The 15038-nt window shown below is 35.6% G+C and overlaps 1 protein-coding gene across 4 annotated transcripts in view; it reads right to left on the minus strand.

Annotated features, from left to right (window-relative positions):
- Window positions 1–15038, minus strand: part of sin3ab (SIN3 transcription regulator family member Ab) — a 48900-nt gene that overhangs the window by 9681 nt on the left and 24181 nt on the right. For 2 of the 4 annotated variants that reach the window (XM_087261766.1, XM_087261765.1), the window contains exons 12-18: window positions 13310–13426; window positions 12975–13213; window positions 12195–12378; window positions 11547–12114; window positions 6698–6867; window positions 4340–4513; window positions 1768–1860 (exon numbers count right to left, since the gene is read on the minus strand). In XM_087261766.1, the coding sequence (XP_087117892.1) occupies window positions 1768–1860; window positions 4340–4513; window positions 6698–6867; window positions 11547–12114; window positions 12195–12378; window positions 12975–13213; window positions 13310–13426 (1545 nt within the window). Of the gene's footprint in view, window positions 1–1767; window positions 3054–4286; window positions 4514–6697; window positions 6868–11546; window positions 12115–12194; window positions 12403–12949; window positions 13214–13309; window positions 13427–15038 lie in introns of those variants that run through there. The other 2 variants (XR_015496163.1, XM_087261767.1) reach the window with 2 other exon arrangements.

The following is a 15038-nucleotide window of genomic DNA, read 5'->3' on the forward strand; positions in this document are numbered from 1 at the left end:
ATTCTCCGCCCGCTCCCCATTGCAGCAGCAACCTACTTGTGAAAAAACACACCCAGTTTACACGAATACGTCGTAGTTTTAAAATGGCCTTTTAGAACGATCCACATCAACAGTGGCGTTTCACCTAGCATTTCTGAAAAGACCTCCTTCCACATCACACCGCTGAAAATGCACATCTTGTGACGACACACACACAGACTTGCTTTGAGCACAAAACCCTAGAGAGCAGTGCACGTTGGACAGTTTATTTAGGATGTAGCGCTGGATTGCGTCTTACTATAGTTGTTAAACATGATAATTATTTAATCTCGTCTCCATCAAATGACTCTTCGGTCTTTTAAATCTATCAGGTAACATATCACAGCATCACACTGCTTCAATCTTTCGCTTTCACGCTTGTACTTAGTCATTTCAGTAAAAACCTCAGATACTGTTGGTTGGTTCCTGTTGATTGTGCACTTTTTTTACCAACCAACTTTGTTGACACCATTATAACAACACAGATCACTCTGCCTATTCACACCAGTTTTGCGGAAAAAGTGATTGACAGGTGGTTTTTGTGTGCAACTTTATTTATTTATTTATGAATAATTGATTCACAGCTGCCTATGACGTTGATGCTATCGTCCGCTCCGATGTTTCACATTAGACATAATACGATGCCAAATTGGTTGACATTGCCCAACCCTGCTTTGTTACTGCTGTTAGTAAAATCAATCCAAAGCACACTTATAGAAATTCAAATAGAAAGTGTTGGAAGGGTCAAAACAACAACAACAACAACAACAACGCATTGTACGTCCTTAAAAAGGTTCTGCATGGTCCTCTTGACCAATATTCTAAGCTGAAATTGTGTCTATTGTGCAATATTTGAGTTCCAGATTAATGCAAGAACACATATTTCTTTAACACATATTTAAGTCTCTTCATGGCTTCTTGGGGCATGACAGTACTTGGATAAAAGCGTCTGCTAAATGACTAAATGTAAATGTAAAACACAGTCTAAGATGTTCACCAATCACTAGAACAGCTAACCAATTACAATAAATTTAGCTTTTTTCGGAAGGTGGCTCTTCATCAAACCTGGAACAGGCAGAGCAATAGTTCACACTTTATTTTGATGGTTTCTTTTTGCCTCTCACTTGGGGACATTACAAAAATTCACAGAAGCGTCTCAACATAAGGAATGTTTGCACCTAATCACAATATCCACGTTAAATTCCTTATTATTTAAAATAATAATTTTAATTTAAAATCTGGGATATTTGGTGTCTAGAGTAGGAAATCAAATGACACAGGTAGTGCCCATTCTCACAAACCAGTGATTTTTAGAGTTTACACATCATGCTTTATTAGTGATACGGCATGCTTGTAACCTTAGCAAAGCTAGTACTAAAAAGTATCAAGTACTAGGTGCTGTACAGAAGTGGTAAACCCCTCAAAAGTAAGCCATACCAAACAGCACCATGCAGTGGAAAAGTGGAATCTGTGGCAGTCCAGCACTGTGCTTTTGAAGTAACTTTGCCATCAGAAATGTTTGTGACAAAATGAGTTCACTGGGTTCTGTCCATCAGACTCATCCATCCATGGTACTTTGAAAGATGGGCAAACAAGACATAATTGAACGCATCCAGGCCTTTTACTTTAAGAACCTTTTAACTTCAAAAACATTTTTGGTCTATAAAACCATGCACGAACATGTTGCTGCTATACTTTGCCAGAAGAACACAGAAGAGTCTTTATTGTTTATCAGTCTCGGGTACATACCTCAGTATCTACAGGTCCATCAGAGTTCTCTTCTTCTGTGTCCAAAAGCTCCACAGCCAGCTGCACAGTCCCCTTAGACTTCTGGAACAATAACTGTAATGATAATAAAAACGTACATTACAATACTTACAATAGTAATAATTATTATTATTAATGCAACCATTATTTTCTTCATCAAGCATAAAAAATAGAGATAAAAATCAATTTTATTCTACAGTTTAGAAATAGAGTCAATGATCAAGGCCAGTTGTATTCTGTCAAGTAAAAGAGAGCAGGAAAACACTCTGAATTCTGAAAGTAAATAAAATGTCTTATCTGTGGAATTACTTTAATTCATTGAATGAATTGAATGAATTCATTGTTATGAATAACAAAACCTTTGCCAAAGCTTTTAACACATTAGTTTATACACTTTATGTGTCACATAGCAATGCAAATAATAAAAATGAAGTGTTTAACACAAATGAATCTGTTCATCTCCTGTATCTATACAGCAGAAAGTGTGAAAAAAGTAGCTAAAGAGGAGGATGTGACAAGAGTTAGCAGATAACAGAACGAAACTGAAAGATGTAACCATTAAAACAATAAGAAGTGATTTTGGTCGAATACGCTTCTTGACCGATAGCTTGACTAATGGTCAACTGGTTTGGTTGGAAAACGAAGGTCTTATCCGCATTTCCCACATAACTATCCTTTACTGTCCCTTCAACTGTCACTGTCAATACATTACTAGAAAATAAATAAGTCACAGTTTCTCTCTCTCTCTCTCTCTGTCACTAAACCATAATATCTTTTCTATACTACTCATAAAGCTTCAACCTTTAATGTGTGGCTTTCAAAGTAAATGTTCACAAAATGTTTCAACACATTAAAGAGCAGCAAAATTAAAGTTATTGATTACATTCTGACAATTTGATAGCCAGACTTTGTTTTATATCAAAAGTGACAAGGCACAAAAGTAATTGCAATTATTTGATGGTAGGCGCATACTCATCAGAATAAAAAAATCAATTAAAAAATAAAAGAAAAACAAGAAATCGATAGTAAAGTCAGCACTACATACACAGTTGACAAGTTCACCTTTTGAAGCTAATCAAAATAGATACAAAACAGATCAAAACACTGATACACAGTCAAAACATGGCATCTGAGAAAAAATCTAATTATCACCATTTCTGGCAAGGATTTTAGGCCTAAAAATGTTTTACCCAATATATTCTTCTTCAAGTATTACCAATATTTGAGAACCACTACTAATCAAGTGAGATGGACAATGTGTCTTCTCACTTAAAGGGTCACGAAACACCAAAACACATTTTTTGAGCTGTTGACAGTCGTATATGTGTCCCACACTGCTAAAAACACTATTAGGACACCTATATTTCACTTAAAAGTGTAAATTGGTTGTTTTTGCGTTATTTCAAGCAAATTCGTACTTCCGGTTTGAAACGAATTTTTGAAGCTGCGTCAGGCTATGACATGATAGCATGTATTCCAGCGTGCAGACTGGACGTCTGTGCCAGAGTGTGTCTTATTACGTCTTACAGTGTGATGCATTAATGCATAAGTATGGCTTGGTTCAAACCAATCAGCGCGCTCTATTGTGCAACTTCATTAATATTCATTACTGTCACAGTGTTTAGACGACAGAGACGCCACGTTGTGTTGGCAAAACAAGCGTGAAGTGTTGCTTTTATAGTTTGCTGCAGTTAAGTTTTGTTTACATTTTCTCTCTGTGAGAGCTCAGAGTCACGTGTGGATTAACAGTGTACGCGACGCGCGACAACAATAACTTACGTGTCTAAGGAGGATTATTGTTTACCCGAGAGCTGTTCTCATCTGCAAACGCTGAGATCCGGATTCGCTTGTAGTCTCCTCTTAATAAAGACACGGCTCTAGTTGCTGTTGATTGTCCTGTCTCTACAGATTTGATAAGTGAGCGACCAGTGCTCTTTGTTTATTAAGTTTTTTCGTATCGAACAAACTATTGCACCGAGTATAAACATGTTAGCACTACAACCAAACTTTTACCTTGTGTATAATTTTCACCGCATTTTGTGACCGGAATAACACACGCGGCTTTCTGACGCTACCTGCCGTGTGCATCTAAGTTTCCGGGAAATGCGGAGGTTTTTTTTCTCTCATTCGCCGTGCGGTATCAAACATTGCATGAAAAATACATGCTTGGAGCAGATCCTCAAATCAAATATCTCGTTTGACGTGAGGGACATGAATGAATTCCCTGAATTAAAGAGCCAAACTGCAGTTAAAGTCCACCATTTAATAATTTGGCAAATAATTTGATTACAGATGTCCATGTAAACACAGTCACTTTGTCCCCTGTGTGGGGTTTGTGTTTTGACTCGGAGAGTCAGCGCGCCCAAATAGACACTCCCACACCATGCCTCTTTTCTTTCTCCGACACTCCCCCCTAAACAAAGCTGGACACGCCCACTTTTCTGACTTTTTCCAAAGTAGAGGTGTGAAAACACCCTGCTGAAACAAGGGGGTTTCATGGCCCTTTAAAAGACACATTGCAAGCTAAAAGAGGTAAAGCAAGGTAAAGTCCTACCTTAAAACAGTTCTCGTCTGACATCAGCTGCTCAGATTTGCGCTGGTAAGATGTCTCAGCGTTGCTTCTGGAAGATTGGGTGGACAGGGACCCACCGGTGGCTTTGTTGGCACACTCGCTGAGGTACAAATCTGTCACTTGTACACAGATATCATCACTTACTATATGCTGCAGCTGTGGAAAAGAGAAATAAAATGAGAACATGAGACAAAAAAAGATTTTGTACACAAGTAATTTATGCATAAAACACAATGTAATAATAACAAATAGGGATGTAATCGTTAATCGCAATCGATTCAAATATTTGACAATTCAAAGCACAAATAAATTTATTGAACGGAAGAGGCCGCTGTGTTTATAGTTTCAAACTTGCTTTACTTGCACATCAGTGATGAGAGTAAAATGACAGTGGTATAGTGCGCCAGACAAAACACAAACTGTGTGCAAATACTGCAAACCTAAAAAAAAGGCTGATTTATACTTCTGCTTCAAGCACACGTGTATGCTGCGGCTCAGCTTTTTATGTGGTCGCATACCCATCTCCGTGGCTGACGCAGATGCACACATCTTTAAAAAAATCTAACTACAGGTCACATTGTCTTGTAGCGTAAACTCAGGGATAGGTCGGCTTGATAGTGCTGACGAGTGTGGCAACCCGCCATGCAAACCCGTTGGAGCGAGTGTTTACAAATGATGCGTCCCATGAAGAAGCTCCAGGTGGAAAGTTTTGTTTTGTGTTTACCTAACGATTAAAGTTGTTGCACAGACGCTAGATCCTGCCTCTGAATGAGTGAGTTTTAGCTACATGTACATTAGGGTAAGATTCAGAAAAAACAAAACACCCGACACGGGAACAAAAACCTTACTGCAAGTTAATGTTTCAGAAATGCTATTGCAGAGCAAAACAAACAGCACGCAGAAGTATAAATGCACAGCAACGTGCAGGGTATGCACCGTGGGTCATGCTGACCACTCGACACAGAAGAATAAACCAGGTTTCACACTAAAAGAACAACGAATATGATGCACATAAATCGTCAGCACAGTAAAAAACTACTGTCACAGACATCTATATGCAAAAAAAAAAAAAAAAAAAAAACTATTAATAAGCCAAACCACACAAACTGAATGATTTGCAGCTCTGCTTGCTCCGATGAGAGCTACAGACATCACACAGTGCATCAGTGTTATCATAGTGAAAGTGTGAAGATGTTTTTCAGACTGAATAAGTTGCTGTTACAAAAGCAGGTATTAGATTATTTTTATTCTCTTCTTTTTCAAATGAGTTTATGCATATTTTAATAATTTGATTATTATTATTGAATATTTAAAAATGTTCAAGATTATCTCTTCTTAAGTGCGTCACACTGATACATATATTAATTAATTATACAGGTAATATTAATTATTCACTCTCAATCATGTTCAACTCCTCTCTCTGTCCTACTAATGTACTGTCCTACAGCCAGTATATTTTGTTCTCTCGAAGTATGTAGTAAAGCTTATTTGAGTCGTTCATTAAATGATTAATCATTTAATGTTTCTCTCACGACTGTGCGCACGCAGGTAATGCAAAAAAGCATATAAATAATGACAACCTTACAAAAAGTGAAAGTAAAACCTGAATTCCAGACATTTTAGGAGATTCAGAAACTACGGTCGGACGTATTTTGGTGAAAAAGGCGCATCTCTGTGGGTCTGAAGATTTTCCACTGGTTAATCAATCGTGAATGTTTGTCTTTCTTGGAAGGACACAAAAAACAGTGTAAGAGGATGATAATAATAGTATTATTCATGGTTCACCACGAAATATACTTGGGCGGCCGTTAATATACCTGGGTGGCCCGCCCAAGTAAAGTCTGTGTGTGAGAAGCACTGCTGTACTATATATATATATATATGTATATGTGTAGCATTTAAGAAAAACATTTAAGGGCTCTTCGGCTTATATTTGTTTCAAATAATTATGTAAAAAATTGTGACTGAATCGTGAGATTAGTATTGTAAGACAGGTGAATCGTTACATCTCTAAAAACAAATGACAAATATAAAAAAATAGAATAGAGCAAAGACAAAAGTGAAATAAACAGAGTCACTGTTTTCTGGTCAAACAGTACTCAGGGACAGAAATTAAATAATTAACTGTAAAATAACACAGCATCTATATTCAAGTAACAAACTGGACAATTTTTGTACCTAATTGCTTTAGGCCTAATTGCTTTTGATGAACTTTCACTGCATTGGCTCTTGGTCAACTATAATCTAACAATAACTTAAAGTTGGACATCATACTGCAGTCAGGTACTTATGATAAATGCGCAGACCAACAACAAAAACAAAATAAGGAAATCCCTTTACCTGTCTCACTATACTCTGGATGAGTTTGTCCATGGTGAAGGCAATGTAGGCATGGATGGTAAACATCTCCCTAAGCTGGTCCTCGTATTGAGAAGTCTCCATGTTGCCATCCAAAAGATTTCGCACCATCTCTAAGAAGGCAGAGTAGTAGTCCTCAACTTCGATGTCCACTGCAAAAACAAACAGGATATTGTTTTCCAGCAACAATAGAACAAAAATAACAAAATTGCAGCCAATCTGCGAATCGCTCAAGTAGTTTCCATGGTGACACAGCCCTGAGGGTTGCATGGAAATCTGAGAATAATATCATTAGCTGCAACATGTGTTAAAAACCCTTGAGAGCGACTGGTGATAAAACATCTAGCAGCTATAACAAATTTAGCAGGTCTCAAGCTCTCAACCTTGTGCGCAAATTACTACCAGCATGAAAACAGAGCAAAAGGGGGTGTAAATTAGGTCACAAAAAATAGGGCTCCACAAGAAAGGGAAAATTTGGGATATGTGATATTATTTTTAAGTGTTGCGATAACCATATTCCTTACAACATTATCTACATATGTGTGTAAATTTGTATTGTAGGTGTGTGTAATCATCACACCAGAAATAACCAGATAATAGATGTTTTTCTGAGCTTATTAAACAAAAATCTCAAATTGCAAACATTAAGGCATTAGAACTCCACAAATGACTGAAAACCTCAGTGGAAATTCTGATTCGTATTGGTTGTTGTCATTGTCTCCCAGCATTAGTATTTATTTTCAGCTCTATGTTCACCTTCCAGAGGTGGGGATAAACATAGTAAAGTAAAAATAAACAACCATGCAACACACAAACACGTTGCACACAAAATTAAATAACTTCATTTATTGCAATTCTCTGAGTTATAGATAGGCCCAAATTCAGATTTCTGCAGATTTGTAGCTCATCATTAGGTCTTTGTATTTACTTCTTTAAATGTGTGTAAATTTATATTTTTTTAATTTTTAAATTAATCCAAGTAATATTAATGTGATATAATAATATTAAAATATTCATATGATTGATTTACAATACAGTTTGTAAAGTAATAATTTGTCTTTAATAGATGTTCTATGAGAGACTTGCTTTGTTTACCAATTAAGTAGAACTTATTGGATTTGCATTGTAAAAATGTAATAAAAGTTAAAAAGGTAAAATTTTGTTTTATTTTATTTATTAAGTTTTTAGTTATGATACTTTTAAAATCATTCCATATAAAAAGGGCAGATGACTTACAAAATTCTCAGCAGAAATAGCAAAAAATGTCCACAGATTCTGTCTGGCCCTGGTCTGGCCCTGGCCCTGTCTGGCATATACTATTATTGTGATAACAACAATTTTTATATGTTTTGAGCAGCTAAGGGTGGGCAATGTGGCAAAAAATATATTATATCAAGATTTTTTTCTACAAATATCATGATTCACAATTTTATCACATTTCTTTGATGTTGATTTTATTTTTTCGGCACATTGAACGGTTCAGCCAAACTAATTCAAACAAAACCTTACAAAGTTAAAAAGGTACAAACCTAAAGTGGGCAGAGAAAAACAAAAAAATAAAGAAAATAATAAAAAATTTGATAACACTTTACAATAACTACACACAATAAATCATTTATTAAGCATTAGAAAATAGTGAATTCATGATCTGTTAAGCATTAACTCTACATTAATGAGCATTAGTAAGCAGTTTATAACTGCAGCTACAAATGCTCTATTCTTGACTTACAAACATATTTAAAATGTGTTTAATAATTGCATTTTCATACTTTGTTAATGATTTATTTTTCATTACTAAATTAAGTATCACATTATTTACAAACCATTTGTATTTAAGAGTAGTAAATAATTAATAAACTATTGAAATCAATGCTTATATGAGAAATTGAATGATCAAATGCAAAAAAAAAAAAAGAAGGTTTTGTTGTTCTATTACTATCAAATCAATTGTTAAAATACAATAATTTTAAATCTGTCATAATCTACTAACCCTCAAGTTGCTTTAAACCTAAATTGTTTATTCCAAGTTAAGCTATAGTCGCTGCCCCACCACTGAATTCCAGAGTAGTTTTTCTTGCAATCAACAGCTAGCAACTGTTTGGTCCACCACTCTTCAGTTTCTCTTTTTGTTTGTATGTTCAGCACAAGAAATAAATAAAACAAATTAACCACATCAGAGTGAGAAAATGTTGACAAAATATACATTTTGGGGTAAATTATCCCTTAATGACACCATGACCAGTCTATTAGTCTGCTGGCCTTTTAAGTTTAAGTTCCTTTCAGTTTCACATTAGGCACAATAACTAATGTGTGTATGTGTAAAACTTGTGTGGTTTTGACAGTTTTGGCACTATCAGACCTTTAAGAGTATCTAGTCTTGTAATTATGCGCTGTTTTACAGGCTTTGTAGTGGTGTGTTCATTGTGCTCTCCTTAAGTGTGCACGCTTTGAAAAAAAAAAAAAGTAGCCACATTTGCTGTTAATGTTAAACCTGTTGCATTGAAATCTGACTCCAGAGACAAATCTGACTCCCCTCACTGAAAAACCTGTTCTGATGAAGCCACAATCAAAGCATTTAGCAAAATGACTCTATGGAGGAAGATATGACATGAGCATTAATCTAGTTTATTTGTGACCATTTAACCCTGTACTTATAGGGGGTAAATTTAAATCATTTAAGAGATGTGTGTACTTTAATGTTGCTGTATAAAAATTTGCATAAGACTATAATATAAACAAAATATAAACACAAAACCAATCCTGAATAAAAGGCAACAAGCTGACAAAAATATATATAAATAACAGAATTTCATTGTAATGATGTAGGCTACCAAAATGGAACATTTGTTTTAAAAATGTCTGTAAGCCAGTTAGTTAAGAAATAAAAAAAATAAATACATTTCTAAGCAAATTTCTTATACAACAACATTAAAGTACACAAGTCTCCTAAATGGTGCACATTTTTAAATAATTTTTTAAACAATGCGGGTATAAAAGTTCACAAATAAACCAAATTAATAGTCATTTTGCTAAATGATTTAATTGTAGCTTTATCAAAACAAGTTTTTCAGTGAGGGGAGTCAGATTTCCATACAACACTGGCAGAACTTGATAATAATGTACTTAACAATATGAGTTAATGCCTTGACTCTACCACAGAGTTAATTGTTGATGTGACTATGTCTTGTTTTATGATAGCTATATTGAGCAAGACACTATGGTTTTATCTGATTCTTTGCATGTGTTGTTCTTGGAGTGCGGGCTGATGAATTCTGGCAGGATGTATAGGGTTCCATTATGCGAGCATAATAGAAATAAACATTATTTTGACCCTTTTTTTAAATAAATGTATTTAAGCAATTATTGTAGGATGATTAAAACAATAAGACAACTACATTGGTTGGCATAACAGAGCAAAGGGTGCACATTGAATTTTTAAATTGCTGTTTTAATGAAACTGTATATTAGTATGTGTATTTTGTAGTGTAATGCATTAAAGGATTGTGATTTTTAGTGTCTGTTTTATGTTGTCTTGTGGATGTACAGCAACACATTACTCCTTAGGGAGACAATAAATTTAACCTTGAACTACTCTCTTCCTTCAAAAGTATATTGTGGAGACATTTTGAACTCGCACAATCAAAAATGGTCAGGGCTGGGCGATATTGCAAAAAATAAATTAAATAAAAATCATAATATCATGTTTCATATAATTCGTTATCAATAATTATTGAATATTTTTAACAATACATTTAGGAATATTAGGATTTTTTTTGTTTATTTAACCATTATTTAATTTACCCACATTACTAGGGCAAATTGTTTAAATAGTCAAAAACTAAAATATTTAAACAAAATATCTTATCTCTTATAATAAAATAAACAGGTTTAAAGAGACTCTTAAACTTGATGAATAAAATGTTAAAGTGAAAATAATGAACAATCAAAGCAAACTTTAAGATGCGAACAATAATGATACAGTAAATATTACCTCTGTAAACAAAATAAATTTTGATAAAGTAAAAAAACTAGCGCCCTATGCTAAAAAATATTTCAGATGGGGAGCTAGTGGCTGGGATGCACAAAAAAAGAAACCAAAAAGCCACTCTCGCAACATCCTATTTTATTCACAATCTCCTCACTGCTGCTATACAGCACGAATTTTCGCATGTGTTATTATTCTGACCAGAAACGACAAGCGTGGATTCCTTGACTATTTAAAATGGACTTTGTGCTCACGCAACTCTGCCGTCTTTCATAACTAGGTGACGATCAACCGTTTTGTATCAGAGGATGACAAATGAACAAACCATTGCTGCAGCTCTGATGCAAGTTCACGGAGAAAAGTAAAAAGCGCTGCAGTGTTAGGATGCGCTGTGTTTGTCTGAGGAAATTAGTCTGCCGTTATTACTGAAATGTGTATATTCAATACAAAGTGTAAAGCAGATTAGTTTGTTCTACTTACATTAATAGCGGTGTGCTTGTGGCATTCGGAAAAAAGTTTAGATGTTTTCAACTAGGTGCAGCAGGAAAATGCACACGCGTCACGTGCAACATGTGGGCATCGCTCCCATATGCGCGTTGGAAATGACAAAGTTACAGCCTAAGCTTATTGGCATTACTTCCAAGGCGCACACTCAGCATCCACATTTTAAAAAAACTACAGCGCTTAATACCTAAATTACATACCAAATCCTTTTTTAAACGATATTGACAATGGTATTCGGTCAACAAATATCAATACCGATTTTATCGGGCAGCCCTAAATGGTCATATTGCACACCCCTATGTGCAGCTCTACAAACAAACCACTCCATTTTGTATTACTTACTGGGTTCTTTCAAACGCAGCTGGATGGCCGGGCTGTCGTTCTTCTCCCTTTTCAGTCCCAGCACGTTCCTCTCCCACTCTCTCTCTCTGGTGTCTTCCTCGATCTGTTTTTCCGCCTGTCCGTAGATCCGCAAGAGTCTCGAGCACAGGATGTAATGCAGCCGCAGGAAGATGTACCAGTTATTGTTGACGAAGAAGAGGTTGTAGGCATCGTCGCAGCTACTCAGCTTCTGCTGGCTAGCCGCTGTATGGCTGAAGAGGAGCTTAGACTTTGAGGACGTCGTCCCGTTGTGCTTTTTAGTCCCGTCTTCATCCGGTTCAGTCTCCTCCTCATCCTCTTCTTCTACGTCTGAAAGCTCACCACGCCGGGCGAACAGCATGTCAGGGATGAAATGGTAGATGATCTGCTTGATTTTGTACTTGTCGTCTTTGTGGATGCCGGATTGCCTCTTGACATGGTGTATGATGAGAGCGGCTGCGTCTTCCAATATCTGACTGTCTTCATACATGAGGGTCATGTGAGGGCCCGAAGGAACAGCAGCATTGTCTTCTGAAGCCTGTTCTTGTCGCTACATGAAAGAAAAGGCCACTATAAGACACCTAAAAGTATATAAGAAGTATTAATATGGCTTAATTTGTGGTTTCATACCTCATCGTAAAGTGTCTCGATTTCATTGAGCAGTGTCTTGGAGCGAAACACTTTTGTGTCGTTTTGCTTGAAGTTAATGCCTTGGTGATCTAAAGACTTCAGGTAGTACTTTTCATTCTGTTCCCTCCAGATCTTATTGAAGCCCCGCTGAGCCTCTCGCCACTCCTCCTCTTTAATTTTCAGCCTGTGAAAACAAACAACATGAATTCTATGAGGAGAAAGCTGAAACAAAAGGAACTGAATAAGACGGCTTCCCGCTTATCTGACAAAACCATTAGACATTTAGAAAACACAAAATTGTGTGAAAGCATAGTAATAACATAGCGAACAGTAGGAAAACCTCAATTTAAAAAAAACGTGTTCAACAGGGTGTAAAAATGCATTTGATTAAGTTCTGACTTGTAAGTAATGGTTATATTAATTTTCTACAGATGTTTTTATATATTTAAAAGAACAAAATTCTGACTTTAGTTGATATATATATATATATATATATATATATATATATATATATATATATATATATATATATATATATATATATATATATATATATTTTTTTTTTTTTTTTTTTTGCAGCTTAGGTCAATATCGTGATGATACTGTATATAGTGATAAAAGCTTCAGTGATTATTTGCAAAAAATAAAAATAAAAAATGATACCGGCTGAAACCTAACCATCATATATTGTAGAACTGCAATGGTGCGTGTTCAAAGAATAAAAAAAGGTCTTTTCAAAACTTGTATGAATTCACTTCAGACAATGACATTTATGCTGACCTTTTGAGCACAATAGGTACAGAGACAGCGGGGTTGGTCTTGAGTCCATCTATTATGTCTGGTGCTTTGTCACCATATATCCTCTGGATGGCTTTACGGTGGATGACCTCTGAGGAGCCTCCGATGGTGTTGTCCAGCCGGAATTTGGCTTGTTCCTCGGCAGACATGCGTGAGATTCTCTTTTGAACAGCCTCCAGAACACGGATAGTGGCGAGGTTTGTCTCCAGCACCACATCAAGCTACACAACACCAGACATATGAAATTAAACACTAAACTGAATAAACTAATCACACTGACTTCTGTGATGGTGAAGCTTTTTTTTTTGATGGCTTACCTCAAAACGCTCGTCTTCACATCTATATATATGTTCTTCATACTGGGTCTTTTTAGAACTGACAAAGGTTGAGTCCTCAGACCAGGATGGAAATGACACCCACGTATCATTCAATACCTGAAAATAATGGTCACAACATTAGACTTTCAGTGCGAAATTATTCATGACTAAATAACTCACTTCTATTGTACTATTTCTAAATAACTCACTAAATAGTGAGTAAATAACTAACTGCTATTGTACTATTCTACACCCCTCCACTGCTAGAATCAGGTTCGAGAAATGATCAGATGTGCTCTGATGCCTTTAATAAATGAGCACAGTGCAATGTTCGACAGATTGCACCATTCGGTCTTTCTTTTCTTTTTTTATTCCTTTAAAACCTGTTTAACCTGGTTTTTATAATTTTAGTCTTTGTTGTTTTTATTTCTTATACTTGTATTTTATCGTTTTTTCCACTCCAGTTTATGTAAAGCACTTTGAATTACCATTGTTTATGAAATGTGCTATATAAACAATTCCCTTGCCTATATTAAAATGAACAGAAAGGTAGGGTGAAGTTAAAATTTAGTTTATGTCCTCTACTTATATGCTAAAAAGGCAATAATGGTCTAACATTCCTGACCAATAAAACCAAGAAAAACAGGGCATCGGTATACTGTAAACCAATAGGTTCTAATATTTTTTTTCAGTTATCAAAGAAATAATTTGCTCCTCAATTATAGCTTTGTTTTTAAATTGCTTTAAATTCAAAATGAATGGTGAAATAAAACATTTCTGTAATTGTGTATTATAACAATCTGGGTCTCCACTTTTGCCATGACCTCTTTTGGTTTTAACAAACTTATCCCTCAGGTTTTTCCAAACTTTTACAGAAATGTTCCTCCTTTCCCACGACTTGCAATTTCTAACCAAGAATTATTGGTCACCTGATTCTCCTTATGATCATGCAGGGATGGATCATAAAGGTGTCTAAACAGGCGTAGCTGTTTCAGTCAAAATCTATTCAAATTGATTCTTCACTCAAATAAAATGTGGCATCGTGCAAACTGTTCGCTCAAGTCTCAAAAAATGTTTCGCACTCTGCCAGCCGAAATCATGTTGCACGCACTCAAAGCGAACCTCTGCAAACACAGCGATGATGTCACATTTGCCGTGCGCACTCAAGCGAACGTGTTGAGAATAAACGAGAATTGTAACAAACGTGCAGAGATTTGCACTCTCATTCACTCACAGCTCAACATCTCTGTTGATTTTGCAAACTGGTATTTTCTTATCATATTATTTTGATTTTAATATATTGTCATGAACATACTGATTTGTAATGCAGGCAGTTCGATATTTACTCTCAATGGCTATTTCTGGTCATTTACCAGTTGTGGCAAATTAATCATAAGTCTTTTTTACATGCACAGAAATGAGTTTATTTCTGCATAGCAGAATTCTGCATTCCCTAATTTGATAGTATATGTTTTGCCACAGTTTTATTTCTTTATTTTAAATCAAGAATCCATGCTTTGAAATAAAATCCTAGCAAACGTCACAAGCTGCCTTTATGCCAATGATAATAATTAAGAGACATCTGGATATTGGTGCACCTGATAATTCGCTAATGTGTGCGTAGCATATAACATATCGCAAGTGCTAAGCAGCTATTAATGTAGAATGTGATTTCACGATGAATAAACAACAGACACAGGCAATGGAATGGCAAAAAGTGCAAAGTGGC

This window comes from Danio rerio, chromosome 7 (assembly GCF_052040795.2).
Source record: "Danio rerio strain M-AB ecotype USA chromosome 7, GRCz13ab, whole genome shotgun sequence".
NCBI classification, from domain to species: domain Eukaryota; kingdom Metazoa; phylum Chordata; class Actinopteri; order Cypriniformes; family Danionidae; genus Danio; species Danio rerio.